This window comes from Mesoplodon densirostris, chromosome Y (genome assembly GCF_025265405.1).
Source record: "Mesoplodon densirostris isolate mMesDen1 chromosome Y, mMesDen1 primary haplotype, whole genome shotgun sequence".
In the NCBI taxonomy this organism is placed as follows: domain Eukaryota; kingdom Metazoa; phylum Chordata; class Mammalia; order Artiodactyla; family Ziphiidae; genus Mesoplodon; species Mesoplodon densirostris.
Genome location: NC_082682.1, coordinates 10,198,533 through 10,223,318, shown reverse-complemented (window position 1 = coordinate 10,223,318; position 24,786 = coordinate 10,198,533). Strand labels below are relative to the sequence as shown.

At 39.9% G+C, this 24,786-nt stretch overlaps 1 protein-coding gene across 1 annotated transcript in view; it reads right to left on the bottom strand.

Moving 5' to 3' along the window:
• LOC132482904 (probable helicase senataxin) overlaps positions 1-24,786 on the bottom strand; it is a 71,135-nt gene that overhangs the window by 15,068 nt on the left and 31,281 nt on the right. Inside the window, exons 11-20 of the mRNA XM_060088173.1 lie at positions 21,866-21,965; positions 14,974-15,147; positions 12,425-12,657; positions 11,197-11,364; positions 10,367-10,517; positions 5,090-5,191; positions 4,784-4,899; positions 3,512-3,583; positions 1,683-1,832; positions 402-509 (exon numbers count right to left, since the gene is read on the bottom strand). Coding sequence (XP_059944156.1) covers positions 402-509; positions 1,683-1,832; positions 3,512-3,583; positions 4,784-4,899; positions 5,090-5,191; positions 10,367-10,517; positions 11,197-11,364; positions 12,425-12,657; positions 14,974-15,147; positions 21,866-21,965 — 1,374 coding nt within the window. The remainder of the gene's footprint in view (positions 1-401; positions 510-1,682; positions 1,833-3,511; positions 3,584-4,783; positions 4,900-5,089; positions 5,192-10,366; positions 10,518-11,196; positions 11,365-12,424; positions 12,658-14,973; positions 15,148-21,865; positions 21,966-24,786) is intronic.

Genomic DNA, 24,786 nt, shown 5'->3' with positions numbered 1-24,786 from the left:
AGGAGGTTGGATTCTATTCCCTGCTTTTAAAGGTTTTCTTTTATTATTGTTTTGGTGTTTATGTTACTAAAATAAATCAGACACAGCCCTTAGAACAGCTGCACACTGCCTTTCCCAAAGGAACAGCCCACTGCACATGGGACATCCTCCTCCTAAACTTCTGGTCTGTGACACTCACACTGCTCCTGTCACACACACATAAGCACATTATGAACAAAGGAACATTTCGGGAGACTTTCACTATGAAGGCTCTCAACAGTGGTTCTCTTTTCTCAGCCATTCCCTATTTATCCTTGCAAATAAGAGATGATGATCCAAGAAAGACCGCCGCACCGCCCAAAACAAAAAAACCCAAACAAGCCCCTTCCACTTTAAAGCAACACGAATGTGAAAAAACGTACCATGGAAATGACTGTGGGAGGGAGCTGCTTAGGATCTCCTACAAGGATGAGCTTGTTGCAACCATGTATGAGGGGAGTAAGAGTTTCAACTTCACAAGACTGTCCAGCCTTGGTAAGAGAGTACAGAATGGAGACATAATCAGAATTATATCTATTATTTATTTATCCATATACAGTCTATCCAATTCATAAGAGTCCTAACCATTCAGAAACATACACTTTCTCCTTCTGCACCAAAGATCAAAAATAAGAACTTTCTTTGGTTAGAAAACAAAACAACAAAAACATTCTAAACACCGAAGTGGGGGAAAAAAGCCCACACACGTTTTGAAGTCAGTCACCACTCAGGTGCCACTACCACCTGGGAAGCAGCCCATAAGCTAGAAGGGCCATGTCATGCCCCCGGTTTGTCTTCTTTGTCCCTGCTGGGCACATGCCTGGGGGGACTGTGTGTCTGTGTGTCCCACCCCCTCTCACTCTCTTCCTTGCTCCTCAGTAGGCCGCTTCAGACGCAAGAGTCAAGCTTCTTTTCAAGTCAATGGCATTTCCTTCAATTATTTCATCACTTCCATCTTTTCTATTCCTTCGTTTTGATGAATACTGGATCTTGGATCTCCTGGATGGGTTCTCTGTACCTCATTTTCCATCTCTTTTGTCTTCTGGCTCTACATTCTGGCAAACAGTAGGTACCCAATAAATGTTTGCTCAATGAATGAAGTAGAAATAAAGATGTTAGCTGAAAATACAGTGGCTCAGAGCTGCCCAGAGTTATATTAAAAATGCTTCAAAAGGTCACCAGAGGGCTTCCCTGGTGGCGCAGTGGTTGAGAGTCTGCCTGCCCATGCAGGGGACACGGGTTCATGCCCCGGTCCAGGAAGATCCCACATGCCACGGAGTGGCTGGGCCCATGTGCCATGGCCGCTGAGCCTGTGCGTCCGGAGCCTGTGCACCACAACGGGAGAGGCCACAACAGTGAGAGGTCCACGTACCACAAAAAAAAATAAAGGTAACCAGAGATATCCAAAGCAGGAGCTAGAATAATCCTTGGGAGGGATTTTATGAAGAACAATCAGGAATCTCTAAGACTACAGTCCCGATACTGAAAAAGCAATTTTCATTGTGGTGGGTCATTAGCAGCATATTTCAACATAAGAGAATACACATGTAATGGCAGGTCAAAATCAGATGCAAAGACCACTCTGTCAACATCTCGGCAGCCACTCTTCATCTAAGACTTACGCCTTACTCCTAGCAAAGCTGTATGGCCGACTGCTTACTGACCTCATCAACAATGACACAACTAAAGGGGACACCCCCTTGCCCACGGAAAGCAGCCTCGAGCAGCAAACCACCACTCGTGCTCAGTGTGCAGCAGATGATGTGGGACTCTAAGATGATGATGTTCTGTGTCTTTTGTGGGCATCCTTGAACCTAAGAGAATAAAACTTCATCAACATTCAGTTGTATATAAATTCTTAACTACACTTATTATGTGGCAAAATAATGTCTAGTAAATGTTAGGTAGGAACCTCAAACCTAGAAAACAGCAGAAACATTCAAGATAATCAGAAGCCACCAGAAAGAACACTTTGCAGTGGAGTCTAATCTCAGAACATGAGTTAATAATAAGTACATTAAGAAAAATTTATTCAGGTTTAATTTGGTCGAAGTGGATTACAATTCTTACAGCCTGACGTATGAGGGAAGCTATCAGAATAAGCAAAGATTAAGTAATTCTACTGAGTTGTGAAGCAATTATCTGAGTAAAACCAGGATCAGAACTAAGCCTGAACATACACTTTGCTGTTAGTTTTTAAGTATGTAATATTGTTCTTTTATAAGGGATAGTACCAACAAAAATGCCTGTGAAACTGACAAGCATTCTAGTTCCACAGTGGAATCCAACAACCTTGGTCCAGACTATAATGGAATAAGCTGTGATGGAGACTAACAGTATGAATGACACCTCACAACGCATATCATTCAGTGTTCAAATTAATAAACTGGTACTCTCATCATAGATTCAGGTAGCCTATCTCCCCTCCTGAAAAAGCTGTCGTGAATCATCCCTGAACATGTGATAGATTCAACCATGGTTGCCAAGGCATGTATGTGAAGAGAGGGCGGCAACTGTGGCCTTCTGGTGCTCACATGTTAACTGTCACATACCTCTCCTCTCAGCCATCTAATGAGTAAAACTGCCAAGTACAATTGTTTTAATGGCCCACAGAACAATGTGATCAGCGGCAAAAACCATAGTACTGGTAAACATGGACTTCATCCTTAAATGTGGGAAGATTAATTTTGGGCTCAGCTTAAAGTTTTAATAAAAAGCTTTCCACATAACAAACTGCTAGTGGAAATACACATTAAGTTCAATTATATTTATTTAGCCACACAGAGAAGGTCAATAATACATTCAAGAGGAAAACCTCAGCTCAAAAATACAAATACCATTACCGGTTGAGTATTACCCTCTCTTTCCCTGACCGCCAATTCATTTCATTAAGGGCTGCATTCTGGTGATGGGATACACACCTGGCTCATCCTAGCTTTGACCAATATAAATGTTAGTTGATATTTTTATATCCAAAGAAAACTGGGAAAAGTTATACATGTTATAGAAGGATTTTTTGTGATCAAACACAAGTAAAAGGAGTATATGCTTTCAGCCAAAAACTGAGAAAAAAGGTGCTTATATTTCTTGGGCCACATCCCAGCCACTGTCACTCTACCTGAATTCAGACGTGTAATTTTTTTCCTGTATCTTCAAATAGTTATTTATTTATTTATTTATTTGGCTACGCTGGGTCTTAGTTGTGGCATGTGGGATCTTCCCTGCAGCGTGTGGGATCTTTTAGTTGCAGCATGAGGGATCTTTCAGTTGTAGCATGCAGGCTCTTAGTTGCAGCACATGGGATCTAGTTCCCTGACCAGGAATCACACCTACACCCCCTGCAATGGAAGCAGAGTCCTAACCACTGGACAGCCAGGGAATTCCCCCCAATTTTTAAATGTAATTGAGAAAAGACCACAGGTTGTCTGAACTATTTCATAATTTAAAAAAAGAAAAAGTAATACCAGTAAAGTGCTACAGGTGAACTACTTACCTCTTTAATTTTAGAAGAAAGCTCCTGCCTTTCTTGTGAAACTTTGGCCATTTTTTCATCTAATTCTTGCCTCTGGAAAAAATCAGAATGCCATCATTAAAATTAAATTAAGCATTTTAAAATGCTTTCCAATGGACTGTCTCACATTTCAAAAGGGTGAGCCAGTACTTTACCAATGAAAAACTGATTCACCCAGTGTGTTTTCTCTATATCAGTCTTTCTGTATTGCTGGGGGTCAGAGTTTAGCTAAGCTACTCCATGGTACTGATGCCCTGGCATCCATTTTGTTTGGCCAAGCAGCCTGCAGAGACCCCAAACTAACACTAGGCCCCTTCACACACATGCACGCCCTAGATGGCAGCCCGTGGAGTCACCGGCCCACCAGCCAACATCAGCTCTTGTGATCAACAGTCTCCTCTGCCATCCAGTGCCTTCCCCTTATATGCCCTTTAGATAAGAGACCCTCCAAGCTACTTACCAAAACCCTGCTCTTTTGGTTAAAATTGGCCAATCCAGCCCTAGCCTGGGAACCCCAAAGTACTCCACCCATGGACTCTGATAATGACATGTGCGCCAGGGCCTGCCTCTCTCTGTCTGCACTCTCCCTTGACTTGCCTGTCATGCCCCATGAGACATGCCTTATACCTTCTTCAAGACCTGTGAAAATAAACTTCTCTATTTCGCTTTCTCTTGTGGTCTGTTTTTAAACATCAGCTCATTATCCAGCAACCCAACAACCAGCACCCCATGCTTCAATCAGTAGGTGTTAATTTGATAAATTCTTTTCTTTTTTGGTGGCCACACTGTGCAGCATGAGGGATGCTCATGAGGAACTAGGGTTCCCTGAGCAGGGATCGAACCTGAGCTCCCTTCAGTGTAAGTGCAGATTCTTAACCACTGGACCACCAGGGAAGTCCAATAAATTCTTAATAGTGTGTATGATTCAGTTCTGTTCAGAGTACTGCAGGTACGCTCTTTCTGCTTAAGCAGGCCAACTTGGGCCATCACTTACGTGTTATCTACTCTGCTTTCATGCTATTAACAGTGGCGTTCAGTGGCTAAAACAGACTGCACATGGCCTGCAAAGTCTAAAATATTTACTATCTTGTTCTTTTAAAAAAAAGTTTAACCCCTAATATAAGGCATACCATTTCTCTGTACATTTTTATACACAAATTATGCTATTCCACAATGAAAGAATGGCATCAAATACTCACCAACTAGTTTATCTATGAGCTATTAAAAAACACTGATCAAGACATGTTTAGATACCTGTAGTTCCCTTCCACCTCGGCATAAAGCACGCTGGCGAGAAAGTTCATCTAGTTGATGACCTAGAAATTCCTTTCTTCTGTGCATCTCATGAATATGAGAAGGTAAGTCTTTTTCTTTAAAAAAAAGATAAAAAGCTGTTAATTCTAACAAATACACACATATGCATACACAATGAGAAGAAAAACTAGCTTTCAAAACTAGACTACTTCTAGGATCTCCAAATTACCTTTAATGCCCATGCCATTTTCTACCATACAAAAAGAAACAGAAATCAATTAATATATACCTTTATTCAGTACTTACTCATTCTGTGGTTAACTTGGCTGTCCAAACTGAATTTTAGGACCTCAGTATTAATAGACTTTTCTGGACCTAGACGTACTAAATTTATATCTCCACAGTTTCCTGTTGATACAAGTCACACTTAGAGGTTAATAAGAATGCTGTCAATTTCTGTACATAATAATTATTTCTAAGCAAATATATTAACAATCAGAGAAAGGAGCTAACATGAACTATTAATCAACCAAATACCTGGAACTGCGCTAGAGGTTCCACACACATTCTTTTAGATTTGCTTCATAAGAATCCTATAAGGCAAGGATTTATTTCCACCTAGTAAAAGCTACTGAGGTGGCACAAGCAGTACACTGCAGAGTTGAGATTCTATTACACTAATGCTTCTCAAACTATGTTCTATACATCACTCCATGGTAAAATGTATTTGGGAAATGGCGAGTGAAAATAAAACAAATTTCTTGACCATAGGATATTTCGAAGATGAAGACTTTTCTCTATTAATGCATGTCTGAATTCCCCAAACAGAATCTTACAGGACCATCAAATGCTTTTCTGCAGAATACTGAGAACCACGGTTTTGAAACTCTGTTCCACATCACAATGCCACTCCAGGATCTAAGGGACACAAGATGCTGGAAATTCTGGAATATGGTAATTCCAAAAACTGTCAGCATCATTTAACTGGTTTATTAACCACATTTTAATTTTAGGTTAGCACATTTCAGATATTATTTAATCGAAAAGTCTCCCACTGCTTCACTGAACTACTAAACTATAGCAATCATGCAGCGTTTATTAGCACACTTATCCCAATCTGACACATCACATACTTGTTTGCTATCTCCTTCCACTGAATCCAAGTCCCATAAGAACCAGGTTTTGTTTTGGTCACTGCCTAGAACCGCAGCTGGCACGTAAGTACAATAAACATACACTGAATGAATAAATGAACTCATTATACAGCTGTTTACACATATTTTTGTTCCGAGTTCAGCTCATTCTTCTAAAATTTGAAGCCATCTTCTCGGACCAACATTTACTTGAAGGTGTCAAAATTGCTAACTTGTGTTTCTACCAGAAAGGTGGATGAGATTTATACCCACTATAAGCATCTAAAAATGCTCCAGAAATTAAAACAGGCATCCTTTAAATTGCAGGGTGAGCTCAGAAGGATGTAAGAGAAATTCCTAGGGGCCAAAAACAAAGAGAAAGGTGAAAACCAGAGGTGAAAGCACCTGAGATGCTGTGGCTTCCCTGGAGGGAACAGGGTGAGGGCTGGTCACTCTCTAGATGCTTAGGTGTTTGTTTTTTCATTTACATACAATCAAATGCAGAGATTTAAAAATCCTTAGTTCTACAGAGTTTGACAAATATCTACATCAGCAAAACTACCATTCCAATCAACATATAGAAATTTTATAATGGGGGCTTGGATTTTAATGTCCACTAGAAAGTAAGAGGGCATGGAAGAGGTGGAGGGATGAAAAAGACATGAATCTATCTTGGCCTGGGCTTAGCTGGGAAAAAAAAACTCTCTTCTAGGACTTTCCAACTATAGGCCCATGCCACATGTGGACTTAGAGCCTAAACACATAATACAGAGAATGACAAAGGTGACCCAACCAAAATATGGTTGAGATTTTAAAAATGAGAATACAGTGACCAATGTTATGCCAATATATTTGAAAACCTAAGGTGAAGTGGAAATTTTTCTTGAATAATATGAATTAGCAAAACTCAGTCAAATGTAGAAAACTTGAATAAACAATTAAAGACATTCAGCAGACAGAAACTTACCCATATGTCAAAAAACAAGACAAAAAACAAACAAACAAGAAGTCCCCCCAAAAAACAACACTAAAGACAAATTAACCTTCAAGTAACAGGTAATTCTCTGTCATATATGAAACATCCCAAATAAATGTCTGTATAACTTCTTTCTTTATTTTTTTTTTGTGGTATGCGGGCCTCTCACTGCTCTGGCCTCTCCCGTTGCGGAGCACAGGCTCCAGACGCACAGGCTCAGTGGCCATGGCTCATGGGCCCAGCCTCTCCGTGGCACGTGGGATCCTCCAGGACCGGGGAACGAACCCATGTCCTCTGCATCGGCAGGCAGACTCTCAACCACTACGGCACCAGGGAAGCCCTGTATAACTTCATTTTTAAAGTCTGTATAACTTCAATACTAAAACCAAAGATATGACAAAGAAAAATTATAGGCTGCCCTCATTTAAAAAAATCAATAGCAATCCAGCAATGTGGTAAAAAAATAATAGTACACAACCAAGCAGACCTTATTCTAGGAATAAAGGATATTTTCACATTAGAAAAGCATTGTAGGGAATTCTCTGGCAGTCCAGTGGTTAGGACTCGGCACTTTCACTGCCATGGGCCTGGTTTCAAACCCTGGTCGGGGAACTCAGATCCCTTAAGCCTCGGGGTATGGAAAGAAAGAAGAAAAGAAAGAAAAGAAAGAAAAGAAAAGGGGCTTCCCTGGTTGCGCAGTGGTTGAGAGTCCGCCTGCCGATGCAGGGGACACAGGTTCGTGCCCCAGTCCGGGAAGATCGCACATGCCACGGAGCGGCTAGGCCCGGGAGCCATGGCCACTGAGCCTGCGCTTCCAGACCCTGTGCTCCACAACGGGAGAGGCCACAACAGTGAGAGGCCAGCGAACCACACAAAAAAAAAAAAAAAAAAAGGAAAGGAAAAGAAAGGAAAGAAAAGAAAGAATGAATGAAAGAAAGAAAAGCAGAATTCCCTGGTTAGGACTCTGTGCTTGCACTGCCATACGGTGAGGGGGAGGGGTATATGAATGAAAAAAAAAAACTGCATGCAGTAAAATTCAACACCCATTCATTAAAAAACTCTAATTAGACGGGGACTTTTTTAACCTGATAAAAGCGTATATACCAAACCCCAGGAACAAACATCACACATAATGGTGAGATGTCCAAGGTATTTCCGTAAAGGACACCCAGGACCACTGGGCATAGTGAAAAGAAGCAAAAATGAAAGTACTGAATAAGAAGAAAAAAGCTGTCTTTACTGACAAGAGATGTCATTTTCTCTCTAACAAAAATATTAAAAATCCAACCTAGACACTACACTTGTGCCACCTTCATCCCAGCCTTCTCGTGTTGTCAGCCCACACCTGAAAAGGGGCTTATTACCCTCCCTCAGGGAAAGGAAAGTGAAAATCACGTGGGAACTGTTTTCGGTTGTATAACTTGATACAACCACTTTGGAGCAGAACCGGGCACTATCTAGAATCTGCACAAATCCTTCAACCCAGCATTTTCATTTCTAGGTATATATACACTAGACCAGTGTTTTTATAAACTCTTTTGACCGTGATCTATAGTATGAGGTACACTTCACATTGAAAGCCAGTACACTCATACCTCACCAATAAAACAGGTTTCACAAAACAATACTTTACCCCTCACTACCTACACTCTAATCTTTTCTGTTCTCTTCTGTTCTATCTTATCTTGTCTAAGTATGCTGGGTCTGATCTCCCTAAACTGATTTCACAATCCACTAACTGGTCACAAGCCACAGTGTGAAAGCACTGCCCTAGCAGCCTGTATGAATACTCAGGAGACGTGAGTAAGAACACAGTACTCCAGTGTACTCCCTTCAGCTGCTGTACAGTACAACACAATACAACTCAGTCACTGCAGTAAACGTTTTCATCCTGCACTGGAGAAACAGGCACAAGTACAGGAATAAAGTTTGAAATAACAAAAAAAAGGGAAAGAACTTACATTTCTATCAATGGATAACGAATGAACTGTGCACTCACAGATGAAACACCCTATAGCAGTTAACATGAATGACCGTATCCATATACAGCGATACATAAAGTCATAGTTCTCACAAACATAATGGTGAGTAGAAAAGTTTCCGTTGACAATGCATTTTCAGTTTTAAAAGCAAATGACCTCTACATGTAGCTAATACATGTGCAATAAAAGGGGAAATGTGCGTGATCCCTGCGAAGACAGACGACACATCCTGGCTGCTCCTGCAGCTGGTGTGGCCACGGGACTAAGTTCTGGCCAAAAGGAAATAAGCAGAGGTGCTACTGGCAGCGTCTCACAACTTTCCTTAAAGCACAGCTAGTATATCTGTCCCTTTTTCCTTGCACTTGCTAGATGGGACTACTGGTGCTGGAGCAGCCGTTTCTGACCATGAGGTGCACTAAGGAGTGGGGGGTCCCATGTAGTGCAGCAACAAGGTAGAAAGACCCTAGGTCTCTGAAGACTCGGAAGCAGAGTCATCACGCCAGTATCATCCCTCAGCTGCCCATCTCTGGGCTTCTGAGTAAGAAGGAAATAAACTTCTATCATAGTTAAGCCACTGTATTTGGAGTGTCTATTATTTGCAGCCCAATTGAATCTTAACTGATTTAGGTCACTGCAAGGTAACCTCAAGGAAAATAAAATTTGCTTAGGGAAGACGAGATACATGTGCTTAGAAGAGCAGCCCGACCCAGAGCCATAACCACGCCACTCAGGATGGCTGGTGTGAGAGGAGGTGTTAAGGTTAAGTGCACAGAAATGACTTTACACATTCGCTCAAGCATCCCGAATCCTCGGTGGCAATGCTCTTCAATCTGTCAACTGTACTGAAAAGACTTATCCCTATGGTATACTTTACATCTCAACTCCTCACCTTCTTTGCCTATAAAATGTAGATAGGTTATTTATTGCATGGTTCAGAGAATTACTCTGAGTGCTGACACATAGTGAGCACTCGGTAACCATAAGTGATGACTGCTCTAGCTTTTGTGTCACTAAACATCTACTAAGTCCCAACTGAGTGCCAGGCACTGTTCCAGGCACGGGGGTTACTACAATGAACATATTTTTAAAACCCCTTGCCTTGGTGGAGCTCGTTATATTCTAGCTAGACTGAACCATCCACGGTTCTCTGGCTTCTGGTCCTTTTTATGTACAGTAAGTTCCACCAGAGTCCTCTCCCCACTTCACTTCCTCATTGCTCTTCCAAGTTTCATCTTAGATATCATTTCCTCTAAAAGTCTTCCGTAACCCCTACACAACTGAATCAAGGGCTGCTCTAAGGTGTTTCAAACAGCACAGGGCCTGGCACAGAATAAATGCTCCAAAATATTCAGTAAACAAAGCAGTAAGTACACATGGGCCACAGCCTCAAGTAGAAAAAATGACCAGAACTGGCTTGCTCTTTGTCATTCAAAGTTACCCACACTAAACACTGAAAACAAAAACAAATGAAAAGCCCACATAAGTATCATACCTAAAGGATTCTTCTTGTCTTTACACTTCTCGTTGAATTCAAGCATAATTTTTTTTGTAAGTTCATCAACAGCTGTATTGGAAGGTGCACACACAAGGACACGGTTTTGTTTGATTTTGGCATTGGAGTTCTCATCTGAATGCCCCCTCCTCTGGTTCGACAATTTGCACCAAACAAACAAACCAAAAAACAAACAAACAATACTGATAAGCTCTATTATGCAGTGTTATAGTTCTTCTCTACTGTCACATATATTTGAAAGTTCCCCTAATAAATAGTTAAAAGTAAATAAAAGCACCTACATCTTACACTGATGTTAAAAAATTACTCTGGCTGGAAATTCCCTGGCAAACGAGTGGTTAGGACGCAGTGCTCTTACTGCCAAGGGCCCAGGTTCGATCCCCGGTCGGGGAACTAAGATCCCACATGCCGCATGGTGTGCCCAAAAAATAAAAATTAATCTGGCATAAAATTTTATCTAACTTCTCTGAGCCTTACCTTACTATCCACTTATTTTATTCAATGTTCAATCCAAAATGTAACCCAGGAATACATTCAAGATTGTCTCCTGGGATTAGCCGTGACCTATAATAAAGCCCGAAGAACACTCTTCTAGCCCTTAGTTTCACACAAGATAACATTTTCTGTTCCTTTTATTTCTTATAACCTTCTCTACCTCTGCTACCGCTTTATCTGATATAGTTCCACACAGTATCAAAAAGATACACAGAAGTGAAGGGAAAAAACGCACTTTAGTACTTATTTACACGTTAGTTAAAGTAAAACAACATACTCAATTAAGGGCACAGATGCCCTTGTGCACACTCTACCTCTGTCAGTAGGTGGTACAGGAGGCCCACAATGGTTTTTGATTTTCCTGTCCCGGGTGGTCCATGAATCAGACAGATCTTGGCAACTGCTGGGGAGTGTTTCACCATGGCATATGCAGTTTCTATCGCTTTCTTTTGGTCTTCATTGAAATCTTTTAGGTAGGCAATCTATACAAAAGACACTAGTGAGAACGAGTCGTTCTTCCTGGGATGGCACAAGAGAGCGAGAGAGTGGAAGACATCTGTTTGAACTGCTGCTGACCTTTGTCAGACAGATGCTTTGGTGATGATCAGGCAAAACCCCAAAATGACCCTTAATCTAAGAACCACTTTAACTACTGGAAAGAGCTACTGATGAGTCTACAGGCCTCAGTCCACCTACAACCACAACAACTATATTTTTATTTGTGATTCTTATAAAGATGATCACAATAAACTGTTTTGTACTTTTCTTCTTTTTATTCCGTGGTTCTTCCCATTTTAGTCAATTCTCTCTTTAGACAGTAAAAACATTCCAAGACTTCCTTTCCTAACACAAGTGATACAGTCAAAACAACATGGATTTGGGGTCAGATCTGAGTCTACAACTCAGTTTCACTCAAAAGCTAGGTCTCTAAACTCCTAACCTCTCTGGGCTTCAGGCTTTGACAATCATTAAATCTGGGATTCCTTAGAGGGTGAGAACTCACTGAGAAAATGCATATGAAAGTCCTAACACAAGACAGGGGTTCAAATAGCATTCCTTTCCCTCCGCCTGTCTCTGTGTTAATTTCCTGGAACTTACACACAACTCTTACAACAATGAGAAATATGTGTTCACACAAAAATCACAACTTCGTCGTCACACTGACAACAGTACCAGTCAATGCTCCACTGATCATTCAAATGCAAAAGTCATTCCATTAAACCTCCTCTTACTCCTGTATTTAATTACCTAACAAACCGTTAAGTACGATGTTCACCTCACATTTTAATGCTGCTCTGCAAGCATATTTTCAATTCCTTTTTGGACTCTACCTTTTTTCCTGAGGTAAGCTGACTAACTTAACACAAAGAACTACTTTGCAATATTAAAGAAAACTAAGCACTAAAAACGTCACTGGGCACACATGGTGACTATGTCTTTGTTGTAGACAACAGGGAATGTGTGACAGATAAAAATAACATGCTTTAACATCTTGACATGAAATGTTCTGACTTCCCCTGTTATCAAATGACTGTCACTCACAATTCTCTCAGATGCTGTAGTTAGTAAATCTTTTGTACAGAAGTCCATGGGGTTTGGATTCAGAATGGCTCTGGCCAGTTGGTTCCGACCACTCAGCAAAGACATGGCTTTCAACTTCCTCTGTGTAGTCACCAGAGAGCTGATTACAAGACATTTCACGAATTCATTTAAATTGACTGGTAAATTATGTTGAGTCTGGATGGAAAGGGAACACTCAGATTTCCCATTAAGCACTATTATCAAGAAGGAGAAAAAGCAATTTCAGTTACCAGTGAATATCAGTGTCCAGTTAAAAAGGTTATTCAGAACAAGGTGTTTTGTTAACTTTTTTTTGTGGTATGCAGCCCTCTCTCAATGTTGTGGCCTCTCCCGTTGCAGAGCACAGGCTCCAGACACGCAGGCTCAGTGGCCATGGCTCACGGGCCTAGCCGCTCTGTGGCACATGGGGTCTTCCCAGACCGGGGCATGAACCCATGTCCCCTGCATCGGCAGGCGGACTCTCAACCACTGTGCCACCAGGGAAGCCCTGTAACATGTTTTTTATACATCATTTAAATAATTTTCTCAGTAAGTATCTACTGACTGCCTCCTAAGAACCAGGCAACGTTCTTGTCCTCTGGAGGCTTATTTTTTAGAAGAAGGGGGCAGAAAAGCAAATAAACATGTCAGGTGATGGTAAGTGCTAGGAAGAAAGCCGAGAAGGGGGATGAGGAAGTGATGAGGGTTGTGAGGGAGTGTTGTTGTAGACAGGAGAGTCAGGGGAGGTTTTCCTGATATGATATTTGAGCAGAGCCATGGCATTAAGTGAGTGAGCCATGCCCGTAACCGGGGAAAGTGGGTTACAGGCAGAGAATCAGCAACTGCAAAGACAATGGGGCAGCGAGGTGCCTGGATTATTTTCACAACAGGGAGAAGGCCAGAATGGCTAGAAGGAAAAGCAGGGAGAAGCAAGCTAGAAGACCAAGACAGTAAATGCAGCTACACTTCAGAGGGCTCTGCAGTTAACCACTCTGAACATGACTCTGAGTCAGGTCAAGAGCACAGGACAGCTCCGTGCAGGTAAGTGACACGCGCTAAGTCACACATTAAAAGAATCACTTATCGTGAAAGAAGAATAAACTGCAATGGAAAAAGCACAAGAAGACAACTTAAGAGGCTAAAATCTAGGTAAAAGTGAATGGTCACGTGGGCCAGGAGGCAGCAGGAGAGGTGGTGCTTGGATGTAGAATATATGGCCAAGGAAGATCCGACAGGACTTCCTGATGCATTAGATGGAGCGTGCGAGGGAAAGCAGGACTCAAGGATGACTCTGAGGTTTTGGGCTGAGCAACTGGAAGAATGGGATGGAGGTCCCACATGCTGAGTTGGGAAAAACCGGAGCAACAGCAGATGTCAGGCAGTAAATCAAGTGCTTCCTTTTGGAGTAGGTTTGAAATGTCTAATAATCTCCAAATGGAGACGTCAGGTAGTTGGATGCATGAGGAGTTCCAGGAAGGAGACAGAAACCATTGCTAAATCTTAGAAACAGAACTTTGGCAAATGTAACCACTTGTAAGAGTTGAAAGCACAGATGAAGCTAGATATCCCTGGTGCTCAACGCATCTTGCACAAAGAACTGAGCTCCGATCACACAATAGTGGACATGGCACACCAGTTATGATGCGGCACAATGTTAAACTCTAAGAGCTTTGTTGCTATTTTTAAGATATGATACAAAAAGGTGAAGGAATAATGATCACATATCCTCTTCCCATAACAGAGACTAAGAGAGCAGCAATGTCAAAAAGGCAGCTTGGCATATATCAAGCATGTGGACTTCGTAGTCAAACAAAATTATGTTTCAATTCTGGACCGAGTGTTTAATACTAAGGATGTCTTTGGATATGTTACTTAACATCCCTGAACTCTGATTTCCCAATGAGCAGGGAACAAACCATTCTGTTTTGCAGGGCTCTGGGAAAAGATGATAAATGTGTACAGGAAGGACAGGGCACACTGGCTGGCACACAGTCAGTAGTCCTTAAATTCAAGCTAACATTATTTTTGTTATGCTACCTTAGGGAGAGAAGTCCCTACACCACAATGGATGGGAGTGATGAAACAGTAAACCCCTCCAGTTGCCTTACAATTAGTTCTGTGTTTGGTCTGCTCATCAATAATTAGCCCCCAAACCAAGGCTGGAATGTGATTTAACAAACAGATGGTTTGCAAACTGTCTGTTTTATAACAAACACACTGACAGATGAAGGAATTTACTAGAAGGAGAAGACATTACAAAAGAAAGCTTTAAAATCCTAAGTCTAAAGCAATACATGCTGGGCCTTTTCCAGCTGAGTCTAGAAAAACTAAAAGAGGACTCTGAATGGTAAGTAATCAACCTAGCAAATACAGTCTGGTAAACATAGAGCAAATATACATCTGGTAAATGTACAGCAAATAGAGGGCTGGTAAATGTATAGCAAATACATGGCTAGTAAAGCCTAATTTAGAGGGAGATTAAAAGATGAGCTGCTGACAGATTTCTCTTCCATGTCTCATTAGGTACTTACTGACTGAAGTGCGGCGGAACGTATGAACATAGCCACAGTAATGTTCACGGGGTACTTGCAGGCGATTTCTCTCTATATCCTTCTTCTCTCCATTTAGTCTTTCAGGGACCAAAAACACCAAATCACTTTCCTTTGGATGAAGCTGTTTAGCTAGTTCACATTCCTCAAGATAAACTATAACACAAGAAGAAGACAGCATTTATTCTAACAGAATTATTTTACATGAGATTAAAGGATATTACACGCTTGTACCAAGTTCAAGCAAGTATACAGCACTAGCGGACTTTGTACATACTTCAAAATGATAGTCTAAGCTAGTCAGCATTGACAAATATTGATCACACAGCATTATAAAAGTCTTCTTAAAACCTGCTACAAAGCCAAAATAGATGAAGTCATAATATTCAAAAGTAGCTAATAAATTTCTTTTCCTTGAAGTTTACCTTAGTTTTTAATCAAGGAATTTTCACTTTTGTGCCCTACTTTCAAAATCCCAAGAGAAAATCTGGAAACAGATCCATGTACACGTAAGAATTTTGAGCCTACTAGTGGCATTTCAAACAAGGGGGAAAGGACAGTCGTAAAATAAATGGGGCTGGGAAAACAGAGCAAGCTCTAAAATTAAAAAGTTCAGTACCAACTGCCAAATCCAGCAACAACATACTGAACCAAAGCACGAAGTACTAGGATTAAGTAGACTGAACTACTAAGTCAAAAAAGAATTTAAAAAATGCATCATGTAAGAAATGTCTATTTGAAGGCATCAGAGAGCAAATACAACAATGAAGAATCACTCTGTTGAGATCCAGAACAAGGTGGAGATCCGCAAGGGCCAGCCCAGTATTTTCCCTAGAAACATCTGAACTCTTCAGGGAGTGGCAGCCAGGAATTTGAGCAGTACCTGGGATAGCCTTGTACAAAAAATGAGACAAAAACTGGAGTCCAGGGCCTGCATAGATAAAGTAGGCATACTGGTAGCCCTCAAGCTTCAGGTAGGGACCATGAAGGACTACACCCAACAATGAAGGCAGCTTCAATTCACCCGAGTACTTCAGGAAAGCTCAATCCTTTAAACCGGATTAAGATGATCCCACATTGCTAGTACTCCCAGAATCCTGGCAGAAGCAAAGAAAAATCCTCTCTGGAAGAGGACATCGTATCATCCTAGGCCCCTGATTATTTTTTAAATAACTTTCCAAAGACAATGACCAACATATTAGAAATAAGCAAAGCACCAGGAGAGAATACATGAACTAGTAGAATCAACAAACAAACAAAAAAGGGCTGCACAAGGCACTACACAGAGTACAGTCCTTGAATTGGTTCTAGGACTCCCGCAGGCACCAAAATCCTCAGATGCTCATGTCCCTTATGTAAAATGGCGTAGTATTTGCATATAACCCACGCACATCCTCCAGTACACTTTAAATCATCTCTAGATTACTTATACTACCTAATACAATGCAAACGCTATGGACATAGTTGTAAATCCAACATAAGTGGTATGTAAATAGGTGCTGGTGCATAGCAAACATGTTTTTCTGGAATTTTTTTCCATGAATATTTTCAATCCACGCTTGAATCTGATGATGCAAATCCCGCAAATACAGAGGACCAACTGTATGTCTTACACAGTTTAAAATATAGAGTTAAAATACGTAACAATAATAATATACAAAGTGGAACACATAAACAGGGTTAAAGTTTTTAAGATTTTGCCTTATCTATGGAGACACTTAAAGTATCGATGAAATCTGTAAAGTTTGAATCATGTACACTCTAAGTTTTCACCTGAACTACTAAATGGCAAAAGAGGTAAAAGTTGATGTATAATTTCCAAACTAAAAGAAAAGAAAAAAATGAATGGTTCAAAGGTCTCACATATATGTAAAGAGTACACTCTAGTTCTATCAGTTTTTTCTTTATATATTTTATTAGGTATTCAAAATGGTCCTATCTTCTGTTCACTGAACTTGCTATCATTGTGAAATACTCGCTTTTAATCTCAAATAATGCTCTTCTGCCGTAAAGTCTATTTAGTCTGGTATTAACAGAGCAAAACAAGTTTCTTTTAGTTGGGTTTGCATGAGTAGCTTTCTCCAATCTTCCTCTTCTAACCTTTCTGTATCCTTATGTTTACATGTATTACTTGTAAACAGCATATAACATGCCAATACTGATCTTGAAATAACTTTTTCTACCCAAAGATACTAAGGCTACTTAGAAAATTGAAAGCTCACATACAGGATAAAACATATAGATGGTATCGGTTGTATCAGGTAGCAAGAAAGCTCTCAAAGACTAGTAGGGTCCTGTCTAAAGGGCTCAGGAGCCAACTTGAAGAAACCAATTACAAAGACTTGAAACAAGTGTATTTAAGTCCATGTGTTCATAACGAAAAAACATTTTTTTTAAAGTTCACTGGTCAACCCAGCACTTGCAGAGAATTAAGTCATTATTTTGAAAACTGGTCAGGAGTCAAGTATCAATACTTATTCTACCCTTCTTTATAAAGTATACTACTGAGTAATCAAATAAAATGGAGCACTTTTTCTTTATAGAACTACAATAGCAAATACATGAAGAAATGATCAAATAAAAATATCACCATTTTGTATCCTTTAGTAAGATAATTAATCAAGGCATTAAGGATCAATGGTTATAAGTATTACAAAAAGAGAAATTAGAGATCAAGCACCTCCTGATAAAGGAACACACCAACCTCAGCTATGAACTAGTTTTGCCAAAAATATTAGGTCAAATGAAACTGATCTAGATCCAACTATCAATTTACAAAAAGTACAAAGGACTGAAAAACATACTAAACACCACCAGGGGGATGCTATCAGCAAGACACAGACACAGACCCTGTAATTCTACAGGGTCAACAACACAATTTCTTCAACAAATAAATTACAAAGGGGGGGGGAAATCCATGAAGGAGACAATTATAATTGAAGAAGACATATTAACAATGTCAATGAGTGGACCTAACTTGGATTTAATTCAAGCAGGCTGAAATAAATTGTTCTTTATGAGGAAACTGAAAACTTGAACACTGTCTAGCTATCTAATATTAAGAAATCATGGTTAATACTTTAGCAACAAAATAATGTTTTACTATGAATTTTTAGGTCCATCTCTATTAGAGATAGTCACTTAAATAATTACAAATGACACCAAAAGAAAAAAATCTAACCAATGATGATCTGCAAAACCTCTCCCTAGAAAACTGTAAAACATTACTGAAAGTAAACCTAAATAACTGACAGTATGTATTGTATTCAAATCAGTATTAGAAAGATGCCAATTCCTAACAAATGTCCACATCTTTTTTTTTCTCTAAAACTTACATGGTAATGCAAAGGGACAAGAATAGCCAACGTACTCTTAAGGCCAAACAAGGTAAGCAGACTTGCTCATTAATGTTTATAATAAAGCTTAATTAAGTAAAATTAAGCAACGTGATATGGGCAGAAAGGTAGGCAAATGATCCAACAAAGAAGAAAGGAGCCCAGAAAAAGGTCAGTGCATTAAATGGACATTAGATTTGTAACAAATATGACACTGCAGACCATGGAGAAAGGATAATCTTTTCAATAAATACTACTGCGGTAATTACATCTCCATTAGGGAAAAAAATGAAACATGGCCCCTACATCTTACTCGTGTACAAAATCCATTCCTGGTCGGCAAAACAGCGAAGCCTCTAGAAAAGGGATTGGCAAACTTTCTGTAAAGAGCCAGATTTTTCTTTGCAGGCTACACATGATGTCTGTTGCATATTCATCATCATCTTTTTTTCAAAACCTTAAAAAAATGTAAGAACCTTACTCTTGGGCAGTATAAAAACAGGATACAGGGTAGATCTGCAAGCTGTGGTTTGCTGACACCTGTTCTAGATGTTAAGATAATATATTTATGACCTGCAGCAGGGAAAGGTTTCTTAAATGAGGCACAGACCATTAACCATAAAAAAATACACAGATGCATTTGTTATGTTAAAAAATAAAGTCTAAACAAGAATAAAATAAGAATTTTAAAGACATCACTAAGAGAGTCATAATGCAAGCCAAAGTGGGAGAATGGTTTATATCCAGATTACATAAAGAACTTGCTACAAATCAGTAAGGAAAAGACAACTAACAGAAAATGAACAAGAGTCTTTAATAGGTGCTTCCCCAGAGAGGTTACTTGAGCATCTACTAAATATATGAGAAGGTGCTCAATCTCACTGATAGCCAGGATATTACAAAATAAAACCACAAATGGCCATCAGTACACGCACACTACAACGGCTAAAATGAACAGCACAATCAACACAAATGTGTTGGCAGAGACATGGAGCAACGTGACTTCCATACGCTGGTGGGGCATGTCATTCTGCATGACTAGCTTGGCATTATCTACTCATGTTAAGCTCACGCATAATACCCTGAGACTCTGAGACCCACTTCAGGAGACAGACTCCACAAAAATGCCCTCGCATAACACGAAGAGACACATGAATGATCATAGTAGCATTATTCATAAAATGCTGTGTGTAGAAGAAGGCCTGAGGCTGCTATCATTAGAAAGGCCTGCTTACAAGGTTGGCCCCCCTTGGAATCTGGGAACTTGGTTTTCCAGACAGCTCTCATCATTTGCTGATGACAATGGCTCACTGTACCTTACCTGTTTGCCAAATTTTTTCTCTACAGCTTATGTCAAACACCCACTTTACTTGTGAAAATCATGAATGTGGGCTAGGCAGAGGGTGTTTTAGGCACTGGGTCTCTAAGCTTCCCCGGTAGATAATGTGTCACATGGGTTGTCGCAGCCCACTACTGGGAAAATTAAGTGTGTCCTGTGTGACTTCGCTGGGAAATGACTCTTGGAAACTTGCTCCTGGTTTCCTTTTTCCCTTTGCTGATTTTGCTTTGTATCCTTTTGCCATAGTAAGTCACAGCCATGAGCATGAATATAATTCCTGTGAGTCCTCCTAGTGAATCACTGAACGTGGGCATGGGCTTGGGGAGCCCTGACACACAGGCCTAAACTGCTGAAAAAAATGTCCATTAACGGGAGTTCTCTGGCGATCCAGTAGTTAGGACTCAGCGCTTTCACTGCTGTGGCCCGGGTTCAATCCCTGGTCGGGAAACTAAGATCCCACAAGCCGCATGGCACTGCCAAAAAAACTTCTTTAAAATAATAATAATAAAAATGTCCATCAACAGTAAAATGGTGACATAGTCACATATTGAAATACCACCACAGCAATGAAAAAAATACCAAAGATGCACACAAAATTGATGAATTACGAAGACATGTTACATGAAAGAAGTCAGACACAAGAGTAAATGCTATGTGATTCTATCATACCATCAAGATAAATGGCTGATAAATCAGTGATTTAAATATTAGAAAGAAATATAAAACTACTACAAGAAAATATGGAAGTATTTATCTGATTTCTAAAACCAACTGAACAGTAAAGAAATAAATACGGTATTTTTGAACATGTGAAGATAAAAATTGTCTGCCTCAAAAACTGCATGTGAAACTGAACAGCAAATAATGAAATTGAAAAAAAAATAACAATGCATACAAGTAAGAAAATAACCTCCTTAAGAGAAAAAAAAGGACAAAAGGCATGAACAGACAATTATCCATCCACCCCGCAAGAATACAAAAGACCAATAAAGATTTGAGGACAAAAACTACAACTTCAAATGAGATACATGTTCCATATAAAACTGGGGGATAAGTTTAAACTAGCAAATGAGAAGAGATGCATTCTTACATTCTTATGTCAGAAGTGAAAATGGTATTCTTTTTGGTAGACAGAGGCAATATGAACCGAAAGTCTTAAAATGCACACACTGTTTGATCTAGCAAAGGGATTTTTTCAGTGTAACAGTAAAAAACCGTAAGTAATGTACATGTCTAACTAGAAATTACTGGTTAAATAGAACTATGGAATACGCTTACAATGGAATAACTACAAACACTGAACATGCTATTATTATTTATCTCTGAAAAGACATTTATAATAGACTAAATGAAAATAAGTCAAATGTAAGCTTCACGAAGGTGGAATTTTATGTTTTCATCACAGCTACATACCTAGCATCTAGAATCATACACTATCAGGTAGTATAAAGTCAGTAAATATTTGCTGAATAAATACATGAAAGAAGTCACTTAGGTAAAATAACCCTACCCACCCCGCCTTCACTCAGATGAATAGGAAGTCTAGCAGTAAGATATACACTACTATGTTCATAAGATGATCTCTGAATGATGGGAACTGTGAGTGATGTTTATTTTACTATTGGCTAATGTTATCTGAATATTCTACAGTGAACATATAATACCTTTCCCCCCAAATATATGTACACGCTTTTTTTCTTAAGTGAATCTATGGAGTGGGATGGACTGCAAGGGGGAAGGAGGCAGATGGATAATTTATATTTTTTATTTTAAAGGGTTCTAAATGCTTGGTTTATTTATAACTAAGACATAACTGTGACACATGCTCCAGACAACTCATGAAGTGAGAGCAGAGACGGCAGAGAGATTTACTCAGAATCTGTATGCACGATCATGTCAACATCCCCTCCACCCCCGCCAGTCAAACTCCCTCACTCACCTTCTCTCTCCCTTGCCCAGCATCTAGGGACACTTTGGCCTGTGGTATTCTGCTAGCACAATGGTTAAAACCATGAATTTTATAACTGTCCCAGTAATTATCCTCATTAAGTAAAGACTTTAAACATATTCTTTGTAAGAGCTTACAAATTGACCTTAGGAAACCTATATCCCAGAAACTTCAAGCAATTATTATGTTCCCTCAAATAGCAATCTCCAATTATTATATGATAGAGCCCAAGTTACGTAAGGAAGAACTTACCCACAAACTCCCAGTATTTTTTATAATCAGCAGGAAATTTTCGTAAATGCAACTGATGGAATTTCTCTTTGTTTGGAGAGCTGATCCATTCCTGTGCCACCTACGCAAAGCAAAAAAAAGCAACTTAAGAAAGCAAAAACATCTGAAAAGCCAATGTTAAACAGCAAAATTTTCCAAAGTAAGCAACCATAAAATCCAGAACCTAGAACTCCTGTGTGACACAAACATTAAAAATTAATTTGGGACTTCTGGTTTCCAGCTTGGCATGTAAGGAACTTAGAAGTCACCACTCCATCCTAACAAGTAAAAAGAGACAAAAAGGTGGATACAGACAATCACAACTTGCCAGCGCAGAAAACTCTTAAGTAGAAACCTCCATGCCAGGAGGAAATCCTGAACTGGATGCGACAAACTGTTGGAGGCTCAGCATGACCTCTCTCAAAAACTCTAGGGGGACCCAGTCATAAGTGGGACTCCACACTTTGGTGAGTCTTACCTCTAGGAGCTCGAACAGGCCCTCACAGTGAACACTGGAGAAAATTCCCTGTGTGCTTCCAGCGGGGGTGGGGGGTTGGTGGGGACTGGGGTAAAGGAACCATTGTGAAATACACCAGAACATTCTTGACCTTCTTAACAAGGCCTGATCTATGAGAAGCTATTTTACCGGAGTCAAACTTGCTGGGATTTCATCAGAGCTTAACCTACTTGAGGGAAGAAAACCAGCTCCAGCCCATTCTAACCATCCTGTCTCACCCAAGGAGGTGGGGGGAAACTAAGAAGCATGTGGTGTAAAGTTCTTAGTCCAGAGGCAAAGGCTCACTAAAAGAGTGACACCTTATCATAGGACTATGGAATGGTCTTCCTTCCCCCATACCTCATTTCTATATCACTAAAAGCCTATTTACTGCTGTTCCTTTTATTTAGTAGATTACGTCTGCCTTGCAACAAAGAATTACAAGGCATACTCAAAGGCAAAAAAAAAAAAACACAGTTTGCACAGAATAAAGAAGCACTAAAACCCGTCAGATATGGCAGGAATACTGGAATTATCAGACCAGGATTTTTTTTAAACTATAGTTAATATACTAAGAGTTTAATGAAAAAAGGAGGCCATGAAATAATAGATGGGTAATGTAATGAATGAGATGTAAAGTAGAAAGAATCAAAAGGTAATGCCAGAGATCAAAAACACTGTAACAGAAATGAAGGATGCCTCTGATGGCCTCATTAGTACACTGGACATTGCTGAGGAAACAATCTCTGAGCTTGAGGCTACAGCAATAGAAGCTACCAAAGCTGAAAAGCAAGGAGAAAAAAAATGGGTTAAAAAAAACACACCCCAGAATATCCAAGACTGTGAGATAATGACAAAAGATGCAGCATACACATAATGGAGATACAAGAAGAAGAGAGAGAGAAAAAGAAGCAGTATTTGAGGTATAATGACTCAGTTTTCGAAAATTAACATCAGACACCAAACCACAGATCCAGGAAGCTCCAAGACCAAGCAGAATAAATGCCAGAAACTACACCTAGGCATATCATATTCAACCTTCAGGAATATGAAATATCAAAGATAAAGGAAAAAATCATGAAAGAAGCGTGTGGGAAAAAACACCTTATCTATAGAGGAGGAAGGATAAGAATTACATCTAACTTCTCCTCAGAAACCATGCAAGCAAGGAGAGAGTAGTGAAATATTTAGACTGCTGAGAGAAAAAATCCTACCAACCTAGAATTCGGAATCCTGAAAAATTATCCTTTAAAAGTGAAGGAGAAGGGCTTCCCTAGTGGCACAGTGGTTAAGAATCTGCCTGCCAACACAAGGGACACAGGTTCGATCCCTGGTCCAGGAAGATCTCACATGCCACGGAGCAACTAAGCCCGTGAGACACAACTACTGAGCCCGCATGCCACAACTACTGAAGCCCACATGCCTAGAGCCCGTGCTCCATAACAAGAGAAGCCACTGCAATGAGAAGCCCGCACACCGCAAAGAGTAGCCCCTGCTTGCTGCAACTAGAGGAAGCCTGTGCAAAGCAATGAAGACCCAATGCAGCCAAAAATAAATAAACTAAATTTATTTAAAAAAGAAAAAAATAACTCAACAGTAAGAAAACAGACAACCTGATGAAAAAGATGTGCAAAAGGCCTGGACAGACACCTCACCAAAGTAGATATACAGACCGTAAATTAGTATATGAAAAAATGCTCCGTATCTTATGTCATCAAAGGAATGCAAATTAAAACAACAAGAAACTATTACACACGTATTAGAATGGCCAAAATCTGGGGCACTGACAGGACCAAATGCTGACGGGGATGTGGAACAGTAGGAACTCTCATTTATTGCTCCTGGGAATGTAAAAAATGGAACCATCACCTTTTTTTTTCTTTTTTTTTTGCTGAGCCACGTGGCTTGTGGGATTTAGTTCCCTGATCAGGGATCGAACCTGTGCCCCCTGCAAGTGGAAGTGCAGAGTCCTAACCACTGGACCACCAGGAAATTCCCAAGATGGTACCACCACTTTGGAAGACTGTTCGGTGGTTTCCTATGAAACTAAACATATTCTTACTGTAGGATCCAGCAATAGTGCCCTCACTATTTATCCAAATGAACTGAAAACTTATATTTACGTTAAAAACCTGCACATGGATATTTATAGCAGCTTTATTCATAACTGCCTAAACTTGGAAGCAACCAAGATGCCCTTCAGTGGGTGAACGGATAAACCAACTATGGTACAACCAGACAATGGAATATTATTTAGTGCTAAAAAGAAATGAGCTATGAAGCCATGGAAAGACACAGAAGGATCTGAAATGCACATTACTAAGTGAAAGAAGCCAATCTGGAAAGGCTACATACTGTGTGATTCCAACTATTTGACATGCTTGGGAAAGCAAACTATGGAGACAGT